A 26156-nucleotide genomic window follows, 5' to 3' on the forward strand; every position below is an offset into this window, starting at 1 on the left:
AAAGATGAGCAATTTCCACTTCTGTGTATATTTTAGGCCTGGCCTCCAAAAGAAAGATACCCAGAGAAATGGTGTGGTTGTGTCCAGGGCTACTGAGCCTAATATTTGGCTGCCTCTCTGTTATTCTGAGTTGTAATTTTCCATGTCATCTAAATTTGTAATAATTCTTTAATATGATAGAGTTTCAGTGAACAAACATTCTGCTTGCTGCATTTCTTCGGAGTGAGTAATTCCCTGACAACTACCAGATCTTGGCAGGAGCAAACCTGGTCATAAGTTAAGCTCCACTTTCAGCGTGGAGAAGCCTAGGATGCGTAACACAGTGTCTTTGAGTGCGGATGCTGGGGAGAAAAAAGAAAACGAAACGAAATACCCCAATTTAGGAGAACTAATGTATTATTATAAGACTCAGAAAGTACGTAAACACTGGTGATGAAGTCATTTCTTCCAAGGGAAAGACCATGTACCATTTTCCCCCTGTTCTCTGTGTGGCTTGATTGTGGCCTAAGTGAAGTTTCCGTGATCGAAGAGGTTAAAGTCTGAGGCAGTTTGCCATTAACAGCCGACCGACCCAATCTCACTGAAAGGATTGAGAGGTTTGTCTTTTTTGGAAAACGTTAAGGCTCTTCCAAGTAACCAGCAATGCGACTTGACCACACCGTCACTGGTGGGGGCTTGGACGGCCACCGTGTCTGTCTGCCGGCCGCGTCCAAAACTGCGGGAACTCTGTCCGGCCAGCTCACCGAGGGTTATGTCATCTTCGCTCAGCCAGCCCAGCACTTTTTCCATCTGCAAAAATACGGAACACGGTTGCTGATTTTACTCTTTCCCCAAAGAGAGAGAGAAGTTGGCTGAGTTGTTGCTTTTAATTTAAAAGACACATGTTAATTGGCACTTTAAAAATCTCTTTAGTGTAGTCAGGCAGCATTGAATTTCTTAAAGGGCAAAAATGGGTACAGAGTAGATTTTACACTCGTGTGTTAGAAGCTTGATAGATGTTTCCATAATGAAATGGTGCTCCAACCAGGACTTCTTTTCATCAAGGGTGACCTAAAAGGTATCATTTGCAATGTAGTTACATCATGTACCAACAAGGATAATTGATTTAGTAATAACGGTAATTCCTCCCACATAGGGAAGAGCACAAGTACTTAACCTGCTCCTGTGGGCTGCCCAGGTTTCCTCTCCTCTTTCTACATTTTTACTAAGGTATTTTCTAATGAGATTGGGAGTTTACACAATGATCAGATCGTTGCCTTGGGACAAGAGAGGCTCATGTATTCCCAAATTAAAAATATTCCTGCTAAAACAATTTCTCAGTTGCATTCAGAGCTTGCTAAGAACAAACAAACAAACCAACAAACAAACAGGAGAATTTCCCTTAAAGATATACTATTTTTAAATGTATTTTCTCTTTGCCATTCATGAGATTTTTCTAAACAAAATGACCTCTTTAATTATTACTTTCAAGGTCTCTGGGGAACAAGACTCATGGAGGAAAGCAGCACTAACCGAGAGAAATACCTTAAAAGTGTCCTACGAGAACTGGCCACGTACCTCCTTTTTCTCATCGTCTTGTGCGTCTGTAAGTAGAACGTCTCCCTCCACTAGAGGAAAAGTTTTGAAAATTTCTCGCTTGTCTAAATCATGATTCAAAGGAATTGTAGATGTACCAGGAGGGGTAATTCAGAAGTTCTCTTCTCTGATATCAATTCTAATTTAGAACTTGGTAAAGCTCTCTTCTCTCCTCTGGTGAACACTGACCAAAATTCAGCATTGTCTGATTGGCCAGTTCGTTGTTGGCTGTGACCATCTGCCCTGTGAGGAGCATGGGGCAACCTGCCAGACCCCAAGAAACCAAGTGAAAGGGTTTTGTATGAGGTTTCTTAACAATACTTACACGGTCACAGTTATCACATCAGTTGATGTAAAGTCTGCACAAGAAGTATTTCCAGTAAAATGGCTTACAAAGTTAACTCTTAGAAAATACAGCTAATGGCACCTGACACTGCTTTTATGGCTGTATATATTGAAAAGCCCCCTCTTTTTGAATTTGGATGTGTTGTGCGATGCCTTCATTCTAATTCATCATTTCTTCCAAATCTTCAATAACTTTGGATTTTCGCTGTACAGGAAACTTAACTACAGAGTCATCTCTTTCTTTTTTCTTTCTTCTTTCACTACGTCCCTGTGTCCTCTGGGAGGGGGGGAAGCCTTAGACAGAAACAAATCTTAGAAACCATTTGCCTCAAAGTCCAGAAAGTCATAGGCAATGCGTTTTTCCCTCGAATCAAAGGGTGTTAGATGATGGAGTTCTGTTGTGTCCAAAGCCCCTTAAGAGAGCAGACAGGAAGCAGATTTATGGCCACCAGGACCCCTAACATATTCCTCGGGGAAAGGAGTTTGTTGTTAACAGCCTTCACTTAGAAACGCTTGCAAATTAGCACCAACCTTGGGAAGAGTCCACTTCTTTGAAAATGGAGGGCATCATGATTTAACCAATACTTTAATAATGCCATTCTTATTATGTTAAAATTGACCACCATGAATTTAATTGACTTAAGTGCTAAATGCTTCCTTTTAAAAAATGGTTTTTTATTTACTAGATTTATAAAAAGAACAAGGAGATGTGAAAGATGAAGGAAACATTTAAGTTTTGGTATTTATAATTTTAAGAAATTGAATATTGATGTATTTAATATCCCCACACTGACTTTTACTAATACAAGTAAGCTCTTAGTGAACTTTAACCGGGCATGACTTCTTTTCACATTTTCTGAGACTTTGCCTAACCAAGTGGGAACTTTAAAAAAAAAAAAAGTTACTTAAGCTAAAAAGTATATATATGTGAGCAACATCCATTTTCTTATTTTTTCCCCTAATTTCCTGTTATTTGTTTAGAAAGGAATCTCATTACTTTAAAAAACATGTTATCTAAGAAATACTGAAAAGCTGGAAATGATCTATTCAGTATGTTAAAAGTTATAAAGAAAGAGATGTGACGTTTTTAACTTTTATGTTTTAAGATGTTAGAGCTTACAATAAATACTGAAGTCAGGTTTGCTCCCAGAATAGAAGTGGTGCTTAAATATTAAACTGCAGTGGCCTGAAATATTAACAGGCAGATTAGAATCATTATTAAGTTTTTTAAGCATGACACATACATTCATACATACATTTTATGCAAAATATAAGTACTCCTATAAGAAGTCTAGAATTCCAGTGTTCTCGAAAGCTGCCTGAACCAGAATCACAAAGAGAATTTTTTTTTTATAATCGCAGTTTGCCCAGATCTACTAAATCAAAGGCTTCCAGACGTGACCAGAGAAGTGAGTTTTCAGGTGCACTGACAAGGTTTGGGAACTAAGCCAGATAAATAAACTGAATAGCTAGAATTTTAGGAAACAAGCTTAAGTGATATAACTAATTCATGTTTTCTTATTTATTTTAGAATTTTTATGCTCTTTGTTCTTTTTCACACATCATGTTTTTTTTCTAACATCAACTACACTTTCTGCATAGGCCAAGTTTTATTTTCAGAATGTTGTAAAATCTCTGAGTAAGAATCTTGGTAGTGATTGATCAAACCTCCACTTTATGCTAAAATCCCCCCTTCAACATTCTTCCCAAATAGTCAGTCATCCTGCCTCTGCTTGAGCAGGAGTTCCAGATTAAGGGACTGACTCTTTTGAAATAGTTCATTTTACTTTTCTATGGCTGTGTTAGAAAGTTCTTCCTTGAGGGGAGGGTATACCTCAGTGGTAGAGTATGTGCTTAACATGCACGAGGTCCTGGGTTCAATCCCCAGTACCTTCACTAAAAAATAAATAAATAAATAAATAAATAAATACATACATACATACATACATACATACATACATACATACGTATGTATAAATGAATCACTATGCTGTACACCAGAAATTAATGCAACATTGTACATTGATTATATGTCAATAAATAAATAAACCTGATTACCCACTCAAAAAAGAATTTTTAAAAATTGAAAAAAAAAAAAGAAAGTTCTTATATGAAGCCAAAGTCTGCCCTCATCTACCTTCCCCTCTTGGTTCGACTCTCCAAGCCCACCTAATACCAAGTACCTTTTCCATGTCTCTCCTCCACTTTCGCCCATCAGAAGCTTAGTGACAGACATTCAGTCTCCCCTACGTCTTCTCTAGGTTAAACCTTTCCATTTCCCTTAACTGTTGCTCGTGTGATGGGAGACACATGAGTAACCCACATGATTGAAACTACAGGTTCTGTTTATCAGAGGTCCTCTGAAAGCCCAGTAGGAGCCTTGCCTTAACAGAGGGGCGAAGTGGGGCCATGAACGTCCTCATTCAGATCCTGCACTGAGGTCCATGCATCCTGCCATCGCCTGGCTCTTCATGTACATGATTCCTGAGTCTCTTTCACCAAAATCTATAAGCCACCGTGTCCCCCAGCTAGTCTTTGAGTACTTTTTTCCTGGAACACAGAGGAGACCTTCCCTTTCAGCTCTGTTAAATTTCAACTCATGAGGATCTGCTCATCATTCCAGTCTGTTGAAACCACCTTGCATCTAGATTCATCCATCTCATATATCAGCTTTCCTTCCCAGCTTTATAGCATCAGCAGAGTTGATATCATCCAAGTCCTTATCCTGGTAAATTAATAAATCAGAAAAGTTTGGTCCAACATCAGCCCATTAGTCAAAGCTCTTTGGGTGGAGTGCACTGAATTATATTATCATCTAGCTCAGACTGTTCATGAAATAGGATAAGAAAGATTTTTGCAAGTGCCTGTCTGAATAACTCCACTGTTCCTCTGATGTAGCAGCTAATCTATCAGCTGTTGACCAAATTAAAAAGGAAGTGAAGATAAGCAAGCATGATTTACTCCTAGCAAAGCCTTACTGGCTCCTAGTGATTGAGTCCTTTCCCTATTGTTCAAAACCATCTTTTTAACTACCAGTTTTAAATCTTACCAGCAATATCAATATCAAATGACTGATAATATCAAACTTATAACTGTAGGTAAGTGAGATAACTGTGCCTTGCATGTTGGAAACTCTTTATATGAAGTAGATGGGGTTCTGGAAGGCAGCCTGACATGGTAGGAAAAGTACAGTTTTTTTTTAGCCTCACAGAGATCTGGGTTCAAATCCCAGCTCCACCACTTACACACTAGGTAAGCTTGAGTGACTTATTTAACCTTTCTGACCCTTTGTTTTCTCATCTGTAGAATACTTATTTTGAAAGATTCTGTGGAGATTAGGAATAATATGTGAAAAGATCCTAGGATGTTCTCTGTCATATAATAGTAATAAGAGCAAAATTTGTCCCGAAGATTGTTGACAGTGGCTGAATTCTTTCATCAGTAGGTTCTAAGACCTGTAGGTCCGATTATTTGGACAGTCATTTGGAGCAGCTGTGTGCCCATCTGGAGCTTATTTCCCATCTTGTCAGTGTTGGTGCTCATCCCTCTGTCTTCAGAATCAGTCTGCTTAACCATGAGGACAGGAATGCCATGGAAACTAAATAATCCCGCTTTCCTGGTGATTAGCATTTATTCTTACTTGAAACTTAAGGTTGCTATGAATTTATCATCAAAGTACTTATATATGAGTTACTGTTATAAATAGTAATGATATTTCTTTGTGTGAGTTAGATGCTGAAGTTAAGGAAAGGAATAAATAGTACTATAGAAGGTCTTTGAAAAAGGCCAAGGAAAGTCTTTGGTGAGTCTATGATAAAAATACACTTGCAACTTCTTGTTTCCTACTCTCTCTATTAATTTTATGCAGTTGTTCAAATCTCCTATATTTAAACATAATAATAGAAATCACACAAAAAAAGTTGAGTCAACATCATAGAAGTGTTATATTTCTATATGTCAAAGAAATGGACAAAATTAAAAGGCAGAAGACACCTGTAAAGAATAGTTATAAGAAATATAACAAAGGATTAAGATTTTAACACATCTATAACCCACAAGTCACTGAGTAAAACGCTAAGACTTTAGTAAATATTTTACAGGGTAGAAAATATAACGTATTTCACACAGTAGAAAATATTATCGATTAGTGTAGGAAAGTCTTTAACCTCAAACTCACTGGTATCCAAAGAAATAATGAAAGTAGAGAAATAAACAACATAATCATAATACAGCATGATATGTCCTAGGACAGGAAGAGCCTTTTTAAGAAGAAGTCTATGAATCTCCATTTTTTTTATTTCTGGAAAAAGGAGACTGCCTGGTATTCTAAAAAGGAAACATGGATAGTATCAAATCAACACATTATATACCTTAAACTTACACCATGTTGTATGTCAATTATCTGTCAATTAAAAAAGAAACGAGTATTTTATTTTACTTGTAAAAATCTCTCAAGGATGATAGCATAGAGATAGTTTTCTTAATTTGTAAGAGAATCCTTGCAGATTAATTGTTGATAACCAGGTCAGTGAAGTCGAAGTGAGTAGGTTAATCATCACACTAGAGGAAGCTGAATCAGTTTCTGGCGACAAACGTTCCATCTTCCCACATAGCTTCCCACACCCAACACGTGCAGTCTTCAGTTCGCAGGCTGCAGTCCGTGGGAAGTAACTACTGAAGACCGACGACGGCTGGAAAGCACTTTGTCCTCTTTGATGAACTGAACAAAAGCTACAGTAACAAGAAATGTGTGTTCATAGATAAATACTACTTTTAACGTGGCCTTTCCTCCAAGTGATAGCTTTCTTTTCTTTATTTCTTTGTGGTAACTTAGTAAATATTGCATCTCCTTTTCTCTTGTTTTAAGAAAAAAAGAAATACTACTTCATAGAGGTGTTCACAAAAGCAGTTACGTTGACAGCCTCTTTCCCTCAAAGATTTCTGTCACAACTTGTCACTTACAGTTTCCTTTGAATTTTAACCCAAACTGGATTAAAATACTTGGGGGTTTTAATAACTTTAATTCATCTCTTCAGTTTATTCTGCAGTCCCCTTTGCCTCCTAGAAAGCCCTCACCAAGGTCACTAGAGACCTCTTAATTGCCAAATTTCATGGACTCTTTTCAGCCTTTCTCTGGCATTTGGTCCCAATGCATTCGGCTTTCTAGAAACTTCCCTCTTTGGTGTCTGTGACTCCCTTTCTTCCTGTGTTCTTCCTTGCTCTGTTCATTTCTTAATTTTTTTCTTTCTGAAACGTGTTTGAACAATATTCTCTGTGGCTGGGTGACTGGCCTTCCCTGTAAGTGACCTTTCCCACAGTTTCAGCTGCTCCTGTGCGCTGGGGACTCGCGAGGCCCTCTAGACCTCTCTCGTGAGCTGCACGCCTCATGCCAGCTTTCACTGGACATCCCCACCGGTGCATCTCACGGGCATGGGCATCTCAGCCTTAACATCCTTCAGCCTCAGCTCATCATCCCGCTCGTCCAGAATGCTTTGCTCATGTTCTCTGTCTGGGCAATGTCAGCATCACCCCTGTGAACCGCTCACCCCAAACCTGGGCGTCGTCCTCAGTGCCTTCCCTCACTCTTCTCATGGGATCGTTCCGTCTGATTCTTCCTCTGTAGCGCCTCTCACATCCGTCTTCTTCATGTGTGGCTGTTGTCGCTATTTCTAACCTTTATCATTTCTATTTTGGATTATTCCTTTATTGATTCAAATGACTGTTCAGGAACTTAATTAAAACATATATAGGCCCTGCCCTTAGACATGGTAAGTGATAAGAAAGAAGACAGTTGGGAAGGAGGGAGCCCTACGGGGAGGGTCTCTCTGAGGCCTGCCGCAAGAGTGGGAGCCGGTCAGATGAAGAAGGAACTGCACGAGTGAAGGTTCTGAGGCAGGAAAGAGCTCGGAACCTTCCGGAAGCTGAGTGCAGATGGTGCCTGGAGAGAGAGCCATCAGATGAGGATGGAAAGGTGGTCAGGGCCCAGACCCTGCAGGTCTGGTAGGCTTTGGTGAGGGGAAGCCAGGGTTTTAAGTAGGGTGGGTGGGGGAGGTGATGAGATGTATTTAAATATTAAGAATTTGGCTCTGAATACCATTGGGATCCAGTGTCTGGACTGTAGGACCCCCAGGCACTGGCTCCAGACTGCTGTCTCTGAAACCAGATTAAACCAGTCAAGGTACGAGCAGGGCCAGCTCCCTCTGAAGCCTGGAGGGGATCCTTCCCTGCCTCTCCGGGCTCTGGTATCCTTGGTATCCTTGGCGTGTACTGCCTCAGGCCTCCACTTCCACAGGGCGTTCCTGTGTCCCTCTCTTCACGTGGCCACCTCTTTATTTTTTATTTATTTATTTTTTCACCACTGGTCCCTGTTTTTTTTAACACCTTTATTGTGGTACGGTTCCTGTACAGTAGGCTGCACATATTTCAGATGAACACTGATGAATTCCGATAGACGTCTACACCAGTGAAACCACTACTGCAGTCAAGATAGCTAACATTTCCATCACTCCCCAGGAGGTGCAATTGTCCAGTCCCCAGTGTACCCCTTCCTGCTCCCTTTAACGCCTGATAATTCACATGGCCATCTCTATAAGGACACCTGCCTGGCTGATTCTTAACTTTAGGGACGTGTGTTGTCTTTGTGGCCTTGAATATTACTAATTCTTAAATATTCCAGGGATATTTGAAAAAGAGTATGAGTGATCTCTGTTGGTGCAGTATTAAGTTTGATGTTTATACATTGTTACATATTCTATTAAAACCCTTAACATCCCTAGATCATTTTTGTCTCCTTTCTCTGATAAAGATTGAGAAACATACATTTAAGTTTCCAACTACAATTGTGGTTTTGGTAAGTCTCCTTATATTACTAGAAGGCATTGCTTTATATATCTTAATACTGTTATTCAATACATAGTAGTTTACTCTAGGTAAATCATTGTGTAAAGTATCATTTCTCAACATAAGATAACCTTTTTCTTTAACTCAGTACTCACTGTATAATCACCTTTGTCAGAGGATTATACCACCACTCAACACCTCTTAAAGAATATTTTATCCTGAATGTATGTCTAATACGTATTTTCTCATTCCTTTATTTTTAGCTTCATTTTGAATGGGTCTCATAAAAACTCTAAAGATGCATTTTTAATTTTTTAACCAATATTTAAGACTTTGCCATATAGTGAGTTTAAACTCTTCACAGTTCATGCCTTTGTCAAATTTCTGCCATCTTATTTTTTCCTCTCTTTTTATGCTTTCCCATTACTTTTCATTTTCCTTTTTCTTTTTGTTATATTGGACATCTCTCCTTTGCTTTTAGTTTCTAGTACTTGAGCCTATAGTTTTTCAACTACATTAAGAATAAAATGGTGTCCATAGTTTATTTTGAAATGAGACCATGTTTATAAGACGGCTTTGGTTAGTTTACATGCTGATTAGTTGGCGATGCTGTGATTTTTTTTTCTTCTGGCTTATTTTATGGAAAACTGAATTTAGGAGTTAAGACAAGGGCTAAATAGCAGAAAAAATATATGCACATAGGATATACGTGTGTCCTTTACCTTATATTTTTAAAAAATATTTCCTCTCCTTCCTGATTGTCATTTGTTTCATGCTGTAGCTTTTTTTCTTTACAATTAAGTTCATTTAAAGGGTGAATATTACCTTTCAAATGGGGTTTTCCCATTAAGGACTGAAAGGAGAACTCATGTAACAGTCTTATATTTCTATTGCATTTAACAGTATGCAAAATACGTGTTTACATACATTTCTCCAGGTGAACTACACAAAAGTCTGAAATGTTATTATCTCCATTTTCTACATAATGAAACTCAAGGTCAAAAAAGTTAAATAGTTGTCCAAGATCCCAAGACACCGAGACCCACAATTATGAACACAGAGGCTGACTTAAGGATGAAGCAAAGCTGAAACTCAAACCCAAATCGTTCTGACTCCAAATCCCAGGGGTCCTTTAGCTACAGCCTAGATGGACTCATGGTGCAGCTGACTCCTGGAGCGTGTGGAGCTGTTATTTGAAGATGTCCCATGGACCAGCCCACTGCCTGGCACAAGGGAGGGACTGAGTTAATGTCTGCTGATTGAATGAATGTGTTAGAATCCACATCCCTTCAATGCCAGATGGCATTGCTTCTCTGGATGTCCAGCAGGTGGCGCTGCATAACCAAGAGGCTGTATCATTTCCCTTTAAGTGAAGCCATTAAATTCCATACAGGTCCTGAGAATTTCAGAAGCAATCAGTATTAAAAATAGAGGACAGTAAAGGAGATATATTTTTAAATCAGTGGCTAAAATACATATATGTATGTGTATATATGTGTATATACATTGCACATTTATAAATCAAAAAATTTAGCTTATCATAATTTTTTAACAAAAAAACCCACAGGTAAAAAATTCGAGAGTATTCTATATTAATCAGTCAATCTAAAGCTAACTCTAGTTTCACTAATGAAAAAAAATCTATTTAGTAATTGTTTAGTCTAGTTTAGGAAGCCTTCAATACTACTCTTTAGCATGGTATTAGCTTTGGATCCGAAGAAGGCTGTTGTGGAGTACATAGTACATGTCCATCCCTCGGTGGGAGCTGGCAGGGAGCACTCCCCCTGGGGATACTATGAGCCCGTCTTCTGGAGGACAGAGATCACATCTTGCTCATCTTCACATCTAGCACCTTGTCCCATAAATGTGACTGGATTAAAAGTCCAAATCCTTAACTCTGGTCCGATACAGTTTTAAAAGGAGGCAAGTCATGTAACACTGGAAGAGTATTCTTGTCCCAGTGAGTGGGTCATAGGGACAGGTGAGGGAGCCTGCCTGAGGGGACTGGAAGACGTCCCTTCCCCTCTAGATGGGGAGCACGAGCCGTGTGGTTGTGTGCATTTATTGCTCCATTGACTGTTCGAGATGAACTCTGAGACACACTAGTGTTTGGATCACTAGTATCCACTCCTCTCTTTTCATCCTAATTCTCTATGATGCCTGGGTGGGGAGGGGACTAGGTGAGGGAAATACTTTGCTAAATAGCATTTAATCCCTGAAGCACTGAATAGGAGGCTTTAAAAATGCATGTTATGATGCCTGCGGATTATTACAGAATCAACTAAATATTAATTGCTTGCTGGGTATTGAGAACTATGGTCAAAAGAAGTATAAAACTTCTGTGGTCAAAGGAAGTGTTAAAGGGAAATGTTTCTTTCCTCTTGAAGCTTTTTGTCAGCTAATAGTAGGAATTATAGTATATTGTTCCTGCAATTATTAGAGTTCAGAGTGAGACAGCACTCTTTAAAATGCTGAAATTTTTAATAGATTTGTTATAGCAATCTGGTTAAGGAGGAAGAATCACCATTACGGGACATTTAACTGTCAGCCACTGTATTGGATAAGTTTTAATTATTTTTATTTAAGCACCCCAAAAAATCCGATAAGGTAGCTAATTATCCCCATCTCATAGAAGAGGAAACTGAAGCTTGGAAAGTTTGGTCAACTTGCCCAGGTCACATAGCAAGTAAGAGGCATGACCCAGACTCAAACCCTGATCTCCTGTGACGTAGTAGGCCTGCAGATTATCTCCCCACTTTTCTCCAGGACCGTTCCTAATGGGCTGGTATGATCAGCAAGTCTCCATGGCCCAGATGTGGCTTGAGTATGGAGCGTGCCATACAAGATTTGATAGGTAGATGGGAGGCAGATGTGTCTGTGTTAGTCCACATCCCAGAAAGAAAGAGATGGGAGACTCAAGGTGGTAATTAAAGGAAGTTTAACGAAGGGACTGTTTAGGGAAGTGTGGCACTGTTACAAGAGCCAACAGGGGACATGGGGCACTGGGGAACGGTTCCCACCTGCAGGTCTGGAGGGACAAAAGGTGGGAATGGCGTGGCATGAACCTGGTATCGGTGGGGTAGAAGAGACTCCCCCAGCAGCCGCATCCAGGAAGTTAGGGGATGGGAGGTTGGGGAACAAATTCACCTCTCCCTTCTTGCGCCCCTAGATCTCCTGTTTGGCCTCCTATTGGCTGAATTCACTGGAAACCAGAAGGCAGGGGAGCCCGATGGTACTGTCTGTGGAAGTCAGCCTCAGGGCACGGAGCAGGGCCAAGAAGAATGGAGAATTGATCTGGGAACGAACCAAGAATGGGTGCCCGAGCTCTTGTAGGGAGAGTGAGCAACAGGGGCACAGCCGAAGGATGAGGAGCTCGGCGTGGCCTCTGGGGGGGGGGGGGGCTTCAGGCTCACTGGCGTGGAGGGTCTGTCCAGGGAGATGGTGGGAGGTGACACTGAAGGGCATGTTGGAAGTCCCAGGTGTCAAGTAGAGGTGTGTGATGGCTTCATTTGATGTTCAGGAATAAGCCAGTCTCGTTTCACATAAGCCAACGTTAATTTATTTCTTTTAAAAGCCAGAGAGCCAGGGAGGTGTCCTGGCAGAAAGGGAAAGGGAAAGAAGGACATTACGCGCGTCCACCAGGAGTGTGTGCGTGAGGCTGCAGCGTCTTGCGGAGTTCACGTGGCTCTGTCTGTCTTCCAGTGACCTACGGGATGATAAGCTCCAGCGTGTACTACTACACCCGGACAATGTCGCAGCTCTTCCTAGACACCCCAGTGTCCAAAACGGAGAAAACTAACTTTAAAACTCTTTCTTCAATGGAAGACTTCTGGAAGGTATTTACAAATGACCTCTTTATCACTAGAAATTGTTCAATGGGCTTCATAATATTCAGGTCAGCGGTATCTACAGGTCCTGCCATGTGCTTAACACTGGGTTGAGATGTTCAAAGTTACGGTGAGTTGTTAGCAATTCCACTGAGACCACGAGGATAGGTGCCTTGCACCGTGCTGAGTGTATCATGTCTTACCTTACTGAACCTCCTTAGTAACCTAATAAGTACCAGTATTATGTGCCAAGTTGTAAATGAAGAAACTAAGATACAGAGTGCTTACACAAGGCTAAAGTGTAAGAAAAATTGGCATTTTTTTCTTGCCTGACAGACTTCCTTGCCCTAGTTGATAATATGCCCTAGTCATTCATAATTCCGTAAATAATCTTCTGAGTATCTCGTAGGATGTAAGCGCCATAAGAGCAGAATTTAATTCTTTTGTCTTGCTTTGTTTTTCGTTTTTGTTTCTTTGTCGATGGTACTGTGTACCCTAGAACAGTGCCTGATACAAGGCAGGCCCAATCTTTCAAAAATCTCTAACATAAAATGCAACCCAGCCCCTCCCCAAATTGTCACAGATTCTAACACAGTGATAGAGGACGAGATATACTATAGGAAAAATATTAAACTGATCTGGAAGACATGCTCAGAATCTAAGAAAACTAGGAAGAAAATTGGAAAGGAAATGATTGCTTCTTCCTGGGGAGATACTTTCTAAAATTCTTATTAAACCCTGGGGTCAGAGCTGTTGATTTTAAAAGTAGAGGAAGTGGATCACAAGAACTAAATACACTAAATAATGCCTAAAAATACTTGGCGTCCAAAACCACCCCTGTGTAATGTGAATCTTTCCCACCTCAGTGGGGTAGGTCATTCCATCTCTATTGGTCGTCTGATAAGGATAAGACACTGAGAAACGACTGGGTCTGTCTTCCCAAGGAGCAAACTAATGAGACACTTCTCACGCTTACACAGTTCCATGATAAGGAAAGCCAGACTCTGAAAATGGAAGGGAGGAAGGAGAGGTGAGGGGTTAGAGAGCTGACCATGTGACAAAATAGGCCAGACAGTTAAAAGGTTGCCTAGAGAGCAGACTGTAATCAGAACTACAGTCTTCTCCTCTCCAGTGGCTATGAACCATGGTTATGTGGGGTGCTGTTTTAATCAGAGAAAATGACAGTGATCGTGGTTGTGCATTTATGCAAGCTCCACCCTCTCCCCAGCCTTCAGTCCTAAAGTAGAAATCAGAGTTGCCATTTACAAAGCATCCACTCTGTGCCAGGTGTGGCCACCAGACAGAAGATAGATATTACAGATGCTCAAGGCCTCACAGCCAGCAAGTAAATGACAGAGCAAGATCCAACCAAATCTGTTCAACGGCAGAACCCACCCTTGTCACTCTCCCGTGTTCGCAGAGTTGCCAGTCTTTTGGTCGTGCAAGCATTCCAGGAAGGAGCAAGGCAGCTGCTGAGCTTGGAGCTTTTCAAAACTGTTGCCTCTGCTTTCAGTTCACAGAAGGCGCCTTACTGGATGGGCTGTACTGGAAGGCGCAGCCCAGCAACAGAACCGAAGCCGACAACCGGAGCTTCATCTACTGCGAGAACCTCCTGTTGGGGGTCCCGCGGATACGGCAGCTCAGAGTCAGAAACGGGTCCTGTTCCATTCCCCAGGACTTGAGAGACGAGATTACCGAGTGCTACGACGTCTACTCTGTCAGCAGTGAAGACAGGGCTCCATTCGGCCCAAGAAATGGAACCGCGTGAGTGTCTGTGGCTCATTCATTCAGTCTCTAACCCCTTCACCAAGGAGAAGATGCCTTCAATGCTTATACTTAAGGCTATGGCCAAACTTCGGTTTCTCAAGTTTTCTCTGCTTTTTACGCCCTTGTAGCTTCTGCATACATGTTTTTCCAAAGACTAAATGGTTGACCATATGACCCATAGGAAAGAAGCTACTTGGACCTTCGGAGGTTTTTCTAAAATACCTGGATCCTGTTTTTATAGATCCAGTAACACGGTTCATTCAGTTGTTACTAGGACATTTTCTGGTACAGAAAATCTTTTTTATTAACTCTTAGGAATAAGTTTTTGTTCAGAGTACAATTAAAGTGTATAGTAAGCTTACACTTGCAGTTTTTCTGTCTGGTTTAAAGCCTCTCCTCAAATGTCTGTTTATGATTTTGAGTACGTATCTCTGTTGTGCATATTTGCAGGGATTTTTAGTGCTCTTTGGTAACAATACTCAAAACATCTTGTGTATTAGGGGAGGACAGTCATTATTTCTAGAATTACTGTGGTTATTATAAAAAATGAGAGGAGCTCACGGACTTTCCCATGGTGGACCTCTTGGGGCACTGGCCATGGGTGAGTCACTGTGATTAGAACTGTCTTTTAAGTTTGATTAAGCTAATTCTGCCAGTTCATCTGGATCCCTTTCTTGGGAAATGAGATACCAGAATCCAGATTAGTTTACACACGATGGAGGCAAACCCCTTTTTCATAACCAGATTCCTTGTCTATCACCCAGCACACACCCTCTTTAGAACTAGGACCCATAACAAACAGTCAGCATCAGATTTAGACTGAATCCCAAAAGACACTTTTTCCAGACTGTCATAGTGTTTGCTCTCTGGTGCTCATTTTTCTGGTTCCTGCAATGCAAAAGCATACAGTTAAACTCTGGTGCCTTGTCTCATATTTTACTTTAACACATGTCATTGATAAGAGAGATTTAAGCAGCCTCTACTTCATGCTAGTTAAGAAGTGAATCCATACATTATCTCATCTGCTTTTCACAGGACCACTCTGAAACAGGTATCATCTTCATTTCATAGAAGGAAAAATGGAGGCTTACTTACCCAAAGATCACCACTAGTAAATGGAACCAAGCTGGGATTTAACCAGCCTGACTCCAAAACCCATGTTCATTCTATGACACCACATTGCTTCTTCCATATTAATGAAGGTGTTAAGGTACCATCTTGCTGTCCTCATCTCCCCATCAGTGCTCAAGCTTCTTGAAGGCAGGGACTCTGTTTTGTTCACTGCTGTATTTCCAAAGCCTTGAGCAGTGCCTGGAAGATACAGATGTCCAGAAAACATTGGTTGGATGCGTGATGAATAAGTGATTTCCACTACAGAGTGGGCTTCTGAAGGGGTCCTTCTTCTGTGTGTCAAAACCGTCCTGGTCCTGCAGAGTCTGAGTTACTCCCATTTCTCCTTCCCTTCAATTCCAAACTTATTAAAAGAATAGTCTTCTCTTTTCCATACCATTGATTCACCCCTTAAAACTTAAGCCCTTGCTTTGGACACCTCTCTTGGAAGCCACCAGTGGGTCTGTCCACTTGGCCAATTCACTGGTTGCCGTCTTCCTCAGCCTCTCTGCAGGATGCAGCTGTGTTGATTGCTTGTTCTTTTGACTTTGGTGAGTGACACTAAACTTTGGTTTCTCCTATTTCTGCATCCCCCTTCTCTCTCATGCCAAGGTTCCATAGTCAGATCTCTCTCTTTTCTTTCTTTATACTCTTTACCTTGATGTTCAGATGGCTTACACTCTCGTCTCTATTTGACGATTCATCATTTCTTCAACAAATACACTGCGCGTTAGCATGTGGGCATGTTCCCAGTAAGGTCTCCCTTTTCTAGAAATGGTGCTGGCCGGAGTGACAACACAGCAGTAAACAAAACAGGTGCAAACCCTCTGTCTTAGCAGAGCTTACGTTCTAGTGATAGAAGACAGGTCTGTCTGCTGCCCATCTGTCCCACCAGCTCCCATAATTCAATATGCCCCAAACCCTCAGTTTTTGCAGGGACAGCTAACCAGCTATATCAGGGGCCCCAGGACCACCCCTAGGTTCAGTAATTTGCTAGAAGGGCTCACATATATATATTTGCTAGAAGGATTCAGCATATATTCATAGCTAAGTTTTATTGCAGAGAAAGGATATGTGCAAGAAGCTACAGAGGGACAGGCACGTGGGGCAAAGCCTGCAGAAAACCAAGTGCCAGCTTCCTAAAGTCTTCTCCCAGCGAGCCACACAGGACGGGCTTCATCCCCCCCAAAACAAGTTGTGACAACATGTAGAAAATGTCCGAGAAGCTCATCAGAGACCAGAGTGTCTACTAGGTGCTGGTCACACAGGCAGCTTCTGCCTAGCACGTCCCCAGATCTCAAACTCCCGGGGGGAAGCAGGCATTTGGCTTAGGCCACTTGGTTTGTACCGACAGCATCTGCACAGTGAGCCGCTCTTTCTACGTACAGGAAGTTTGATATCAGTGTAGGGAGTCATTCATCACTCAAGTTCCAGACGTCAGCCAAGATCCAACCTTGCGAGCAGGCCTTGTGAAGGAAGGGGGGTCTCACACCCGCTGTGTTAACTCTTGCCCGCCCGGGAGCCCGCTGTTTCTTACCACCCCAGCCACCAGAGTAACCCAGTTCTGTGCCTGCCAGAGACCTCCTCTGCCCCTCACCATCTGACCACAGTCTGCCTTTCAGCCTTCTTTTCCTCATCATTTGGGAGCCAACCCAAACCACTGCCGGCTGCCCTGTCCTTCTCTGGCCCTGCCTGGCTCAGGCCTGCAAACACCCTCCCCAGCCACCTGTGTAAGTCTGAATCCTGCTTGCCTTTCACAGCCCGGGTCTAGCACGGCTTCTTCCCAGGCCTTCTCTGCATCACCTGTCCCGTGGCTGGACCTGCAAGGAAGGTCAGCTTTCCTCTGATGGGCCTGAGCAATTTCTCTGTGCATCTCTGTTGGTTCTTGTATCATCTACCTTAAGGTTTATTTTCATCATTTAATTACAACTTTTCTCTCCCTGCTTATCATTTTGGGAGAGAAAAAATCTTGGTTCATCTTTATATCCTCATTAATGCCCGAGAAGCATCTGGTTCCTGAGAGCCTCTGTAGATATTGGTGGATTACGTTCCCAGATGCTGTATGGAGTCGTACTTAGTTCAGTTGCTGACAGTGACTTGATGAACTTGTACCTTTTTTGGCTGCAATTTTTTGGGTGCCTAGAATCATCATAATTCCTAAGTCACCCCAGGAAGGCAAACATCAACTGAGGGCTGAGAGCTCAGGCCTCTGGAGACAGACAGTTCTGGTGTGGGTTCCTGACTCTCCCTTCAAAAGATTTGAGATTGAGTTGACCTAAGCCTCAGGGCCCTTATTCCTAAAGTGGGGATAATAAGTGTGAAAATTATGGAAGAAAGCACTTGCAAAGCATCACGGCAAGCACATTACCCTGCTTGATGAGACTTATATTTATTTATTACACACTGTATCTTACCAGGAACCAACTGTCTTTGTAAGTGCCCCAAATATTCCACTGATTTACCTGTTTGTTTTGTTTTTTGATTAGTTGGATCTACACAAGTGAAAAAGACTTGAATGGGAGCAGCCACTGGGGAATGATTGCAACATATAGTGGAGCTGGCTACTACCTGGATTTGTCAAGGACAAGAGAAGAAACAGCTGCTCAGGTTGCTAACCTCAAGAAAAATGGCTGGCTGGACCGAGGAACCAGGGCAACTTTTATTGATTTTTCAGTGTACAACGCCAACATTAACCTGTTCTGTGTGATCAGGTGTGTACAAGGGGCACTCATCCCCCAACTCCTGTGTGTTTGTATGTACATCCTAGTCTGGAGAAAGGCCAGAAAACCATTGCCTGCAGTTGGCTAAAAGAGAATGTCAAGGATCAGAGCCAATAGCAACAAGGGGTGAAAACCAAAAGCTTATTGGCAGAGGGATATCTTGTGGGAAAGAAGCTGGGATCCTTGAATGTTGAGTTGGGAAGAATCTTAAGTCTGGTTTATCCCAAAGCTGGAACCTTCCCACTGTGTTTCGCTAACCTCTATCCTTTCCCATTATGAGGCTGACCAGTGCTCCATGCTCCATTCCCAAGCCCCTCGGCCATCAAATCTTGACTCATTTCCCTGAATTTCCTACTCTCAGATGATGCCCACGCTATTAGGACACAGGCACAGTAGTCAGGGGCTATGCCTGGGTAAGTAAGATACCCGGTACCTGCTCACGTTCAGGATTTACCAAAGGTGCCTAAAGTTCCTTCTACAGATTCTGTGATGTTACCATTATGACCACTCGTGATAGTGAGGAAACTGACAAAGATCCCACCAGCTTGTCTGGGGCCTTTTGTTCATTCATTCAGGAAACATTTATTGGACACTTAATACATTCCAGGCACTGTTCAAGGCTCCTGGGACACATCAGTGAATAGAATAAAGGTCCCCACCCTTGCAGAGCTTGCGTTCAACCAGGAGGAAATCATAGATGATAAACAATAAATAAAAGAAACAAATTAGTTAAATAGCATGATAGAAGGTGATATGCACTATTAATAAAGTAGAACAAGGCAAGGTGGATCCAGAGTTCACCTGCTTTCTTCCTCCTGGTGAACATGGTGACAACACCCAAACGTTGCCAACATGAATTATTGCACATATATTTACTCACCAAATAAGAAGGATACATTCTTGTAATATCCTTATTTTGTGATTATTTTTGAGGCTAAGCTCAACTCTGCATTACATAGCCCACTGGATTGTCCCAGTTCCTATTTCTAACGACTTTTGCAGAAAATAATATCACATTAAATCAAGTAGTAGTTATTACTAGAAATGAATGAAAATCTATTGCGATTATTAGTGAACTTTTCCTAATGATTCCAGCGAGAACAGGAAGAGATTAAAAGCAGGCTGGCAACTCTGATTGACATTTAAGGAAATACCTGTTTATAGAAAATATAGATGAGTGTGTCTTGCACTTCCTCCCCATACTTTAAGAGTGAATTCTGTCAAGGCAGTTACTTCATTTCTATGTGTTGTCTCAGTCTCTGGAGGGGATGACGATGCAGAACCAGGATGGGTGGAGAGAAATGACTCAGCACAGAAGCCACTTCCTGCCCTCGTGAGTTCACACGGAGGCTGTCACGAGGCTCAGTATTGCTCTTCTGAGTTTGTGGCTCTTGCCCCTACTCTCCAACACATCCAATAGGAAGAAAACAGAAGATTGATAGTGCAGAGGAAGGAAAATGTGTCACGCCTCTTTGCCCAGTACTCATTTGCTGTAGTCCCTGCCTGTACTTGACTATGGCTCATGCTTGAGCCCGAGACACTCAGGTTCTAGGAGTCACTACACATCCTGTGTTGGGAGAGGCAGTTAAGCCTAATCGCTGACTGCAGGTCTTTTAAAAGTCTTGAAATTAAGGATCTAGAGATTAAATTTCTAGTGTGATAGCGAAGTTGTACCTTAAGTGAATCATTTAACTTTCTCAGCATGACAGCTCCAAGTGGGAATTTGGCAAGAAGCAGCTTCACTTCTATTACGGTAAAGTACTAAAGATCAGTGCCAAAAGTATGAATGTTAAAACATACATTTTATTGTTTCAGACAATCAGACATTTACTGAGCACCGATCCACTATAAGGTTCTGGGAAGGGTAGCAATAAGTATCCGCTCGGCAAATTATTTGAAGCTGGTTAAGGGTTATCAAAAACATGAATGAAAAACTCAGTCCCTATCTTTATACGTGTATGAAATAGACATGCTACTTCTCAACCAGACCGTGCATGTTTTGAATGATGACATATCTGTCTGTGTCCTTCATTGCCCATCTAAATGACTTGCATTTAATAGAAGTCCTAGAAAGGCTTATTTGTTGCTTAACTTCTATTTAAAAAAAAAAGTATACAACATTTTGAACTGTATACATACCAGAAAGTTAAACTGGAGACTGAGGAGAAATAATCTCTGGTCTGAGAGGCCTTGGGAAGCATCCTTCCTTTTGTGGCACAAAATTCTACACATATGGAGTCGCTGACTGTGATAAAACAACATTTGCCACTCGTTTGGGGTGATTTGTGGTCCCAGTTGTACTTCCTTTGAGGACAGGGACGGAACAGTCGCTGTCCTTGCCTGGCTGCATCCATGTGTTGTTGTTGTTGTTGTTACTGTTTTCATTGTTCTTATTGCAACACAGGTTATTGGTCGAATTCCCGGCAACAGGCGGTGTGATTCCATCTTGGCAGTTTCAGCCTGTAAAGCTGATCCGATATGTCACGACTTTTGATTTCTTCCTGGCAGCCTGTGAGATCATCTTTTGCTTCTTTATCCTTTACTATGTGGTGGAAGAGATACTGGAAATTCGGATTCACAGGCTACACTATTTCAGGAGTTTCTGGAATTGTCTGGATGTGGTGATCATTGTGGTAGGTTCGAGAACAACACCAAATTCCCTACTCTGTTATTAAAACATGTTAGTTAGTCTTTGCTCTCCTCGGTGTTGTGGGTCTTGATAGTCCTGAAGGGGAATCTGAAGGTTCTCCTTTATGATATCAACTTCAGTGTTACTAATTATTTTCTCATTTTGCATGAATAACTCTTCTGAATATAGAAGTGGGGGGTGGCATTCACAGTAAGCTCTCACTTAGCCACACTAATAACAAGAATAACTTAGGAAATCACGTTTGGCTTGGGCATGCCATTTGAGAAGTGAGGGAGACAACAATGTTCTGTTTATTCTGTTCTTTGCTAATGATACTTTTCTTCAACTGCTAACAAAAATCAGTTTATGTTTTTCTGCACATGTGTAAAGTTATGGCCAAAAAAAAAAAATCCAGAAAATATTGGAGGTGGCAGCTCCCTGCAGTTTAAAATAGAACTATTTGCAGGAAATTTTAAACTGCAGGGAGGTTTCTATATGAGGTACAAGAAACTCATAAAGCAGAGTTATGATCGAGTTAAGACTATGACACCTCGCTGCCTGCCCGTGACTCTATGATAACTTCCAACACCTGTTCAAGACAGTTTCTCTTCAGCATCATCTTAATCATTTCCTCCCAGAGGTCTCAGTGTAAAAATGTGTTTTTGCAAGCTTTTCTACCTTTGGCAATAACACAGAATCTTTTGCATTTAAGCGTATAAGCATATTAGGGGGGGAGGGTGTAGCTCAAGTGGTAGAGCGTGTGCTTAGCATGCATGAGGTCCTGGGTTCAATCCCCAGTACCTCCTCTAAAAATAAATAAACTTAATTACCTTCCCCCACCAAAAAAAATTATGAAGTTGGATAAATTGTAATAGCTTTGTATCCTAAGAGACCATTAATTAGCATGAGTTAATCATTTAAAAAATTAAGCATATAAGCTTATAATGACATGCTTAATTGTTACAGCTTAAAAGTCCACCATCCTTTCCACTGTCCAATGACAGAGCTGCCCCTCTGAAATCTTAGTAAGTGGGGCATTACTCTTTGGGCACTCTGTCTTCTATTATCCTCCTTCTTGACCAATATTCTTTTCCCCCAACCAAAAATTCATTTGGCTTTGTGAAGCACTGACATCAAATCATTATCAAATCATCACTAGAATTGGTTGGTAAAATGTAGAAAACATGTTATTTAATTTGTTTTATATGTTATTAAACATAGAAAATATGTTACTCATAGGTAAGTAAAAGAATAAGAACATAAAAACTATATACATGTATATTGCATGGCAGTAACAATATTAATAGGAGCAGTAATAATAATAATAATGATAGCTAACAATTTAGAAACAATCTTGCTAAGCACAGTTCCAAGTACTTTTCTTATACAGAAGTTCACTGAATCCTCACAATAGCCCTCTTAACTACACTGCCCCTCTAGCCACATCCATGTGTACTTTAGAAATAACTTTTACACAAACGAGCATTCCTATAGAGTACAAGCGGGGACCCCTTCTGGCCCTGGTGCAGTTAGAAGTGCATCCTTCCCTTCACGGTGGCCGTGTAACATCACACAGTTCCTGTAGCTAAACTCTTGATACCCAAATTCTCAATGTGCTAACAGTAGACAGCGTTAAGAAGAATTTCAGTATTTAAGGAGACACTAGAAATCATTTTTCATAATATTTCTGTACTTCATGATGGCAGAATGCAGTCCATATACATTGAAAATTATCCTAGGAAACAATTATTGTTTGGAGCCCTAAGGAAACAAACCCTGCTTTTTTAGTTTACATGGATTTATTTATATGTTGGTCACTGAGAATAGTGGTAAAAAGGTGAGGGTGATATTATGCTAATTAGTAAGTTTTCCCCTTTCTTAAGCAAATACCTTCAGTGTCAACAAAAGACTAGTCAGTGGCATTCAGCTTCTTTGATTACGTACACACATCAGTGAAAACTTTTATGACGCACCCTAATGTATTTTTATTTATAAAGAGTGTGTGTGTGTGTGTGTGTAGTGGTGTAATAGGTACATTTATGAAAACATATCCAACATAGAATTTGAAATATTGGGATAAAAATAAATACAAATAGAATTCTAACAGTTTCTTATCACCTGCCTAGAAGTTTTAATATTTTCTTCCCACACCTCAGTGAATTGCCTTGTACCCACTTTGAAGATCGCTGGAAAAATAGCTGATGGTGTGGAAATTGAGGAAGTTTCTTAGCCCAGCAGCCACAGAATTTTGCAAGTATTTCTTTGAAAACTTGCTTCACTCTGCTACTTTTCTTATTTTTTTTTAACTCTTAGTGCTGCCAAGACAACAATTCAGACAGTCTGCTGTCATCAGAACAAGGAACGGCTACAGGAGTCCCACTTCTCCTCTGAAACCTTCTCTGACCCTGTAGAAATAGGACGTGCTTTCTGCGCATCCCCCCAAATAACCCCAACACTCCACTAGACCTTCAGCCCTGTGAAAAGAACTGAGGCTGAAGTACACCTGAAACTTGAAAAGAAAGTATACCCTAAATATAAATATAACATCTCAGAATCACTTTGCAATTATGGGCTTACTTCACATCAACCATTTGTCCCAAGCAATAGTCTTTCAAAACTAGCAGAGTTATTGAAAAAAGAAGACTGTGAGGAAATCTAAATTCAAATAATTTTGTTGGTTGGTAGATTTCACAGGGTGAAAATGAGTAATTCATTTACCTAACAAATCTTTTCTGAGCACCTACTATGTGCCTGGCATTGTTATAGGCACTGGGGATATAGGGATGAACAAAACAACCAAATCCCTGCCTTCATGAAGCTTATGTCAAGGAAAGAAAGTTCTTTTGTAGATAGGGATGCAAAACCCAAAGGAAACTCAGAGAAGTAACAACCCAAATGCTCAAAAAAATCTCTTTTTTCCTCTCTTCTCTCTCATTCTCTATTTTGAAGGAAAATCCTCGAGGAAAATTTAGTATATTAATATGGTATTGATATTGTATAAATTGACCGTATATTCCATATTTTTATAAACATTTGCCCTGTGCAAAGCAAAAACAAGGGTACCTAATGAGAGTTGGGTAAAGGGTTATTGTTGGATTCAGTCCATCAGCCCTTTTCTCTCAGTGAAGTCCATTAGAAAAACATTTTCAGTATATTCCAGAGAGCTCAAAGGGAATATTCCCACCCCCAGCACAAAAATACAAGGTTAGGTCTGGGAATCCTACACAAAGAAGAAAAGGGAAGTGGTGAGGTTGGCTTTTTCAGCTGTGGTTGGCAGCCAGGCAGGTCTCTGCTCTGACAGTCACCAGGATAGCTATCTCAAGAAGGGCTAATGAAGTGGCCTCTGACCTTCTTCCCTGAGAAGAGAGAGAGGATGGACAGCAAAGGTCACAGCACCTCCCACAGCCCACCTGCTGTGGATTCAGATCCCACATGAGGGCAAGGTGGCTACAGTTAAGCCCTAGCACGTTCCACACATACCTGCTAATCCAGTGGTGACGGATGCAAGTAGCGCCCACGTTCCCCTTGGATCTGGTTTTATAGCCCAGAACCAAAGCAGATGTGAAAGTTATATGGTCATGAATTAAGGGACAGAAGCAAGCAAGAGGGAAAGCCTGGGCTCACATGTTCCCACCGCAAGTCTTCTCGAGCCCTCTGTGCCCAGCGTTCCCACCAGCCTTTCAGACCAAGCTCATCCTTCCCTCTTAGGAGCACTCCTTTTAATACATCTTGTTGCACCCTGCACCTGTGTTGTGCGCTGCCAACTCCTTAGAAGGTTTTTGTATTATTTGTCTTTCTGTGTGTTTATCTGCTCTTGAACCACAGCATAAGTTTTCCGAGGACAAGGTTTGGAGTTTTTACTTCTGTTTTTTCCTCTTGATGTCTAGCACAGTATTGTGTATTTATTGAATAAAGGAAAGAATAGATGGCTAGAAAGTGGGAAAAAAACAAAAACAGAAAGCAAAATGAAGGCTGAGAAAAGCAGAAGGGTGGAAAGTGATTTAAATGAGGGTAGCATTAAAAACAAGGCATTCCTGATTGAGTTTTATTTTGTAACATAGTGACGTCTCTTGAATGTGTGCACACGCACATGTGTACACACGTGCACTCACTGAATATCTGTCTATTCCTAACTCAGGAAGTGCAAGCAATATATTTACAGCAGTGCTCAATGCTTTCCTTCCGTGTAAGTGACTGTTATAAATGCCATTGGTTGAGTAGAATGGTGAGCCCTAGAATGAATACATTGGTGAAGAAAAATAAACTAGTTGTTTTAAGGTAAGTTATATATTTCTAAAATGCTGTAATAATATGTAAACCTTTTGTTTTCCAGCTATCCGTGATAGCTATAGGAATTAACATATATAGAGTATCAAATGTGGAGGTGCTACTGCAGTTTCTAGAAGATCAAAATACTTTCCCCAACTTTGAGAATCTGGCGTACTGGCAAATACAGTTCAACAACATAGCAGCTGTCATAGTATTCTTTGTCTGGATTAAGGTAATTTATGAATCTCATGTTCAGATTTTTTTAATATCTTTTTCGTCTTTTATTAACCTGAGTCACACAAAAGGCTGAAGGACTTGAATTTATTTTTGTGGCCAAATTTAAGGAGCCAGCACAAGCTGCTCCAGGTTTTATAAGTAAAGTAAACCAGCAGGACTCATGTGACTGTTCATCTCACTGAGAATGGGACTCCCTGCTGCCTGCATTCTTGCTAGACCTGTCTTTGCAGGTTTCCTTCAACAGATGCATGAAGAGATCTTTTCAGGGTGTCAGCTGGGCCTGGGGCCCCTGGCTACACTGACACAGAGACAGGTTCGAGTTTCACTGGACATGGGGTGACCAGGTGACGGAAGTGGAACTAAGAGACAGAAGGGAAAGAGAGAGACACTGCACTGGAAACCTTGTCTGGAAGGATTGCCTCTTTTCCAGGTGGAAGCCATAGGGAGGCTTTACCTGGAATTGACATTGGGACAAACAGCTCTTCTGAGCAGTACCTTAATGACTCATTTCCTTCTTTTCCCAAGACGTCATGTGCATTTCCATGTATGTGAAAGCTTAGGTCATTTCATACACAATGAGCCTCAATTCTGGCGATGCAGGAAATTTCAGTAATTCTGAGGCAGCTACCAGCCTGTCCCAAGTTAAGCTCTATGACTGTACCATCCAGATAGTAGCCACGAGCCACAAGTGGCTATTTAGATTTTAATTTGAATGCATTAAAATTACATGCAGTGAAACATTCAGTTCCTCAGCCACTCTGGCCACATTTTAAGTACTCAGTGCCTTACGTGGCCAGTGGCTACTCTATTAGACAGTGGAAATACAGAGCATTTCCA

General features: G+C 41.2%; 1 protein-coding gene, 1 long non-coding RNA gene and 1 other non-coding gene across 4 annotated transcripts in view; all 3 read left to right on the forward strand.

Annotated features, from left to right (window-relative positions):
- The window catches only part of PKD2 (polycystin 2, transient receptor potential cation channel), a 50470-nt gene that overhangs the window by 6976 nt on the left and 17338 nt on the right, over positions 1–26156 (forward strand). For both annotated transcript variants that reach the window (XM_074347053.1, XM_010966139.3), the window contains exons 2-7: positions 1472–1585; positions 12463–12596; positions 14101–14351; positions 17951–18175; positions 20589–20817; positions 25147–25314. In XM_074347053.1, coding sequence (XP_074203154.1) covers positions 1472–1585; positions 12463–12596; positions 14101–14351; positions 17951–18175; positions 20589–20817; positions 25147–25314 — 1121 coding nt within the window. The remainder of the gene's footprint in view (positions 1–1471; positions 1586–12462; positions 12597–14100; positions 14352–17950; positions 18176–20588; positions 20818–25146; positions 25315–26156) is intronic.
- TRNAV-AAC (transfer RNA valine (anticodon AAC)) lies at positions 3745–3816 on the forward strand. Its single transcript has one exon. It is a non-coding gene; the product is annotated as a tRNA-Val (tRNA).
- On the forward strand, positions 20824–22919 carry LOC141574035 (uncharacterized). Its single transcript, XR_012500581.1, has 2 exons — positions 20824–21240; positions 21301–22919. It is a non-coding gene; the product is annotated as an uncharacterized LOC141574035 (long non-coding RNA).

This window comes from Camelus bactrianus, chromosome 2 (genome assembly GCF_048773025.1).
Source record: "Camelus bactrianus isolate YW-2024 breed Bactrian camel chromosome 2, ASM4877302v1, whole genome shotgun sequence".
NCBI classification, from domain to species: Eukaryota; Metazoa; Chordata; class Mammalia; order Artiodactyla; family Camelidae; genus Camelus; species Camelus bactrianus.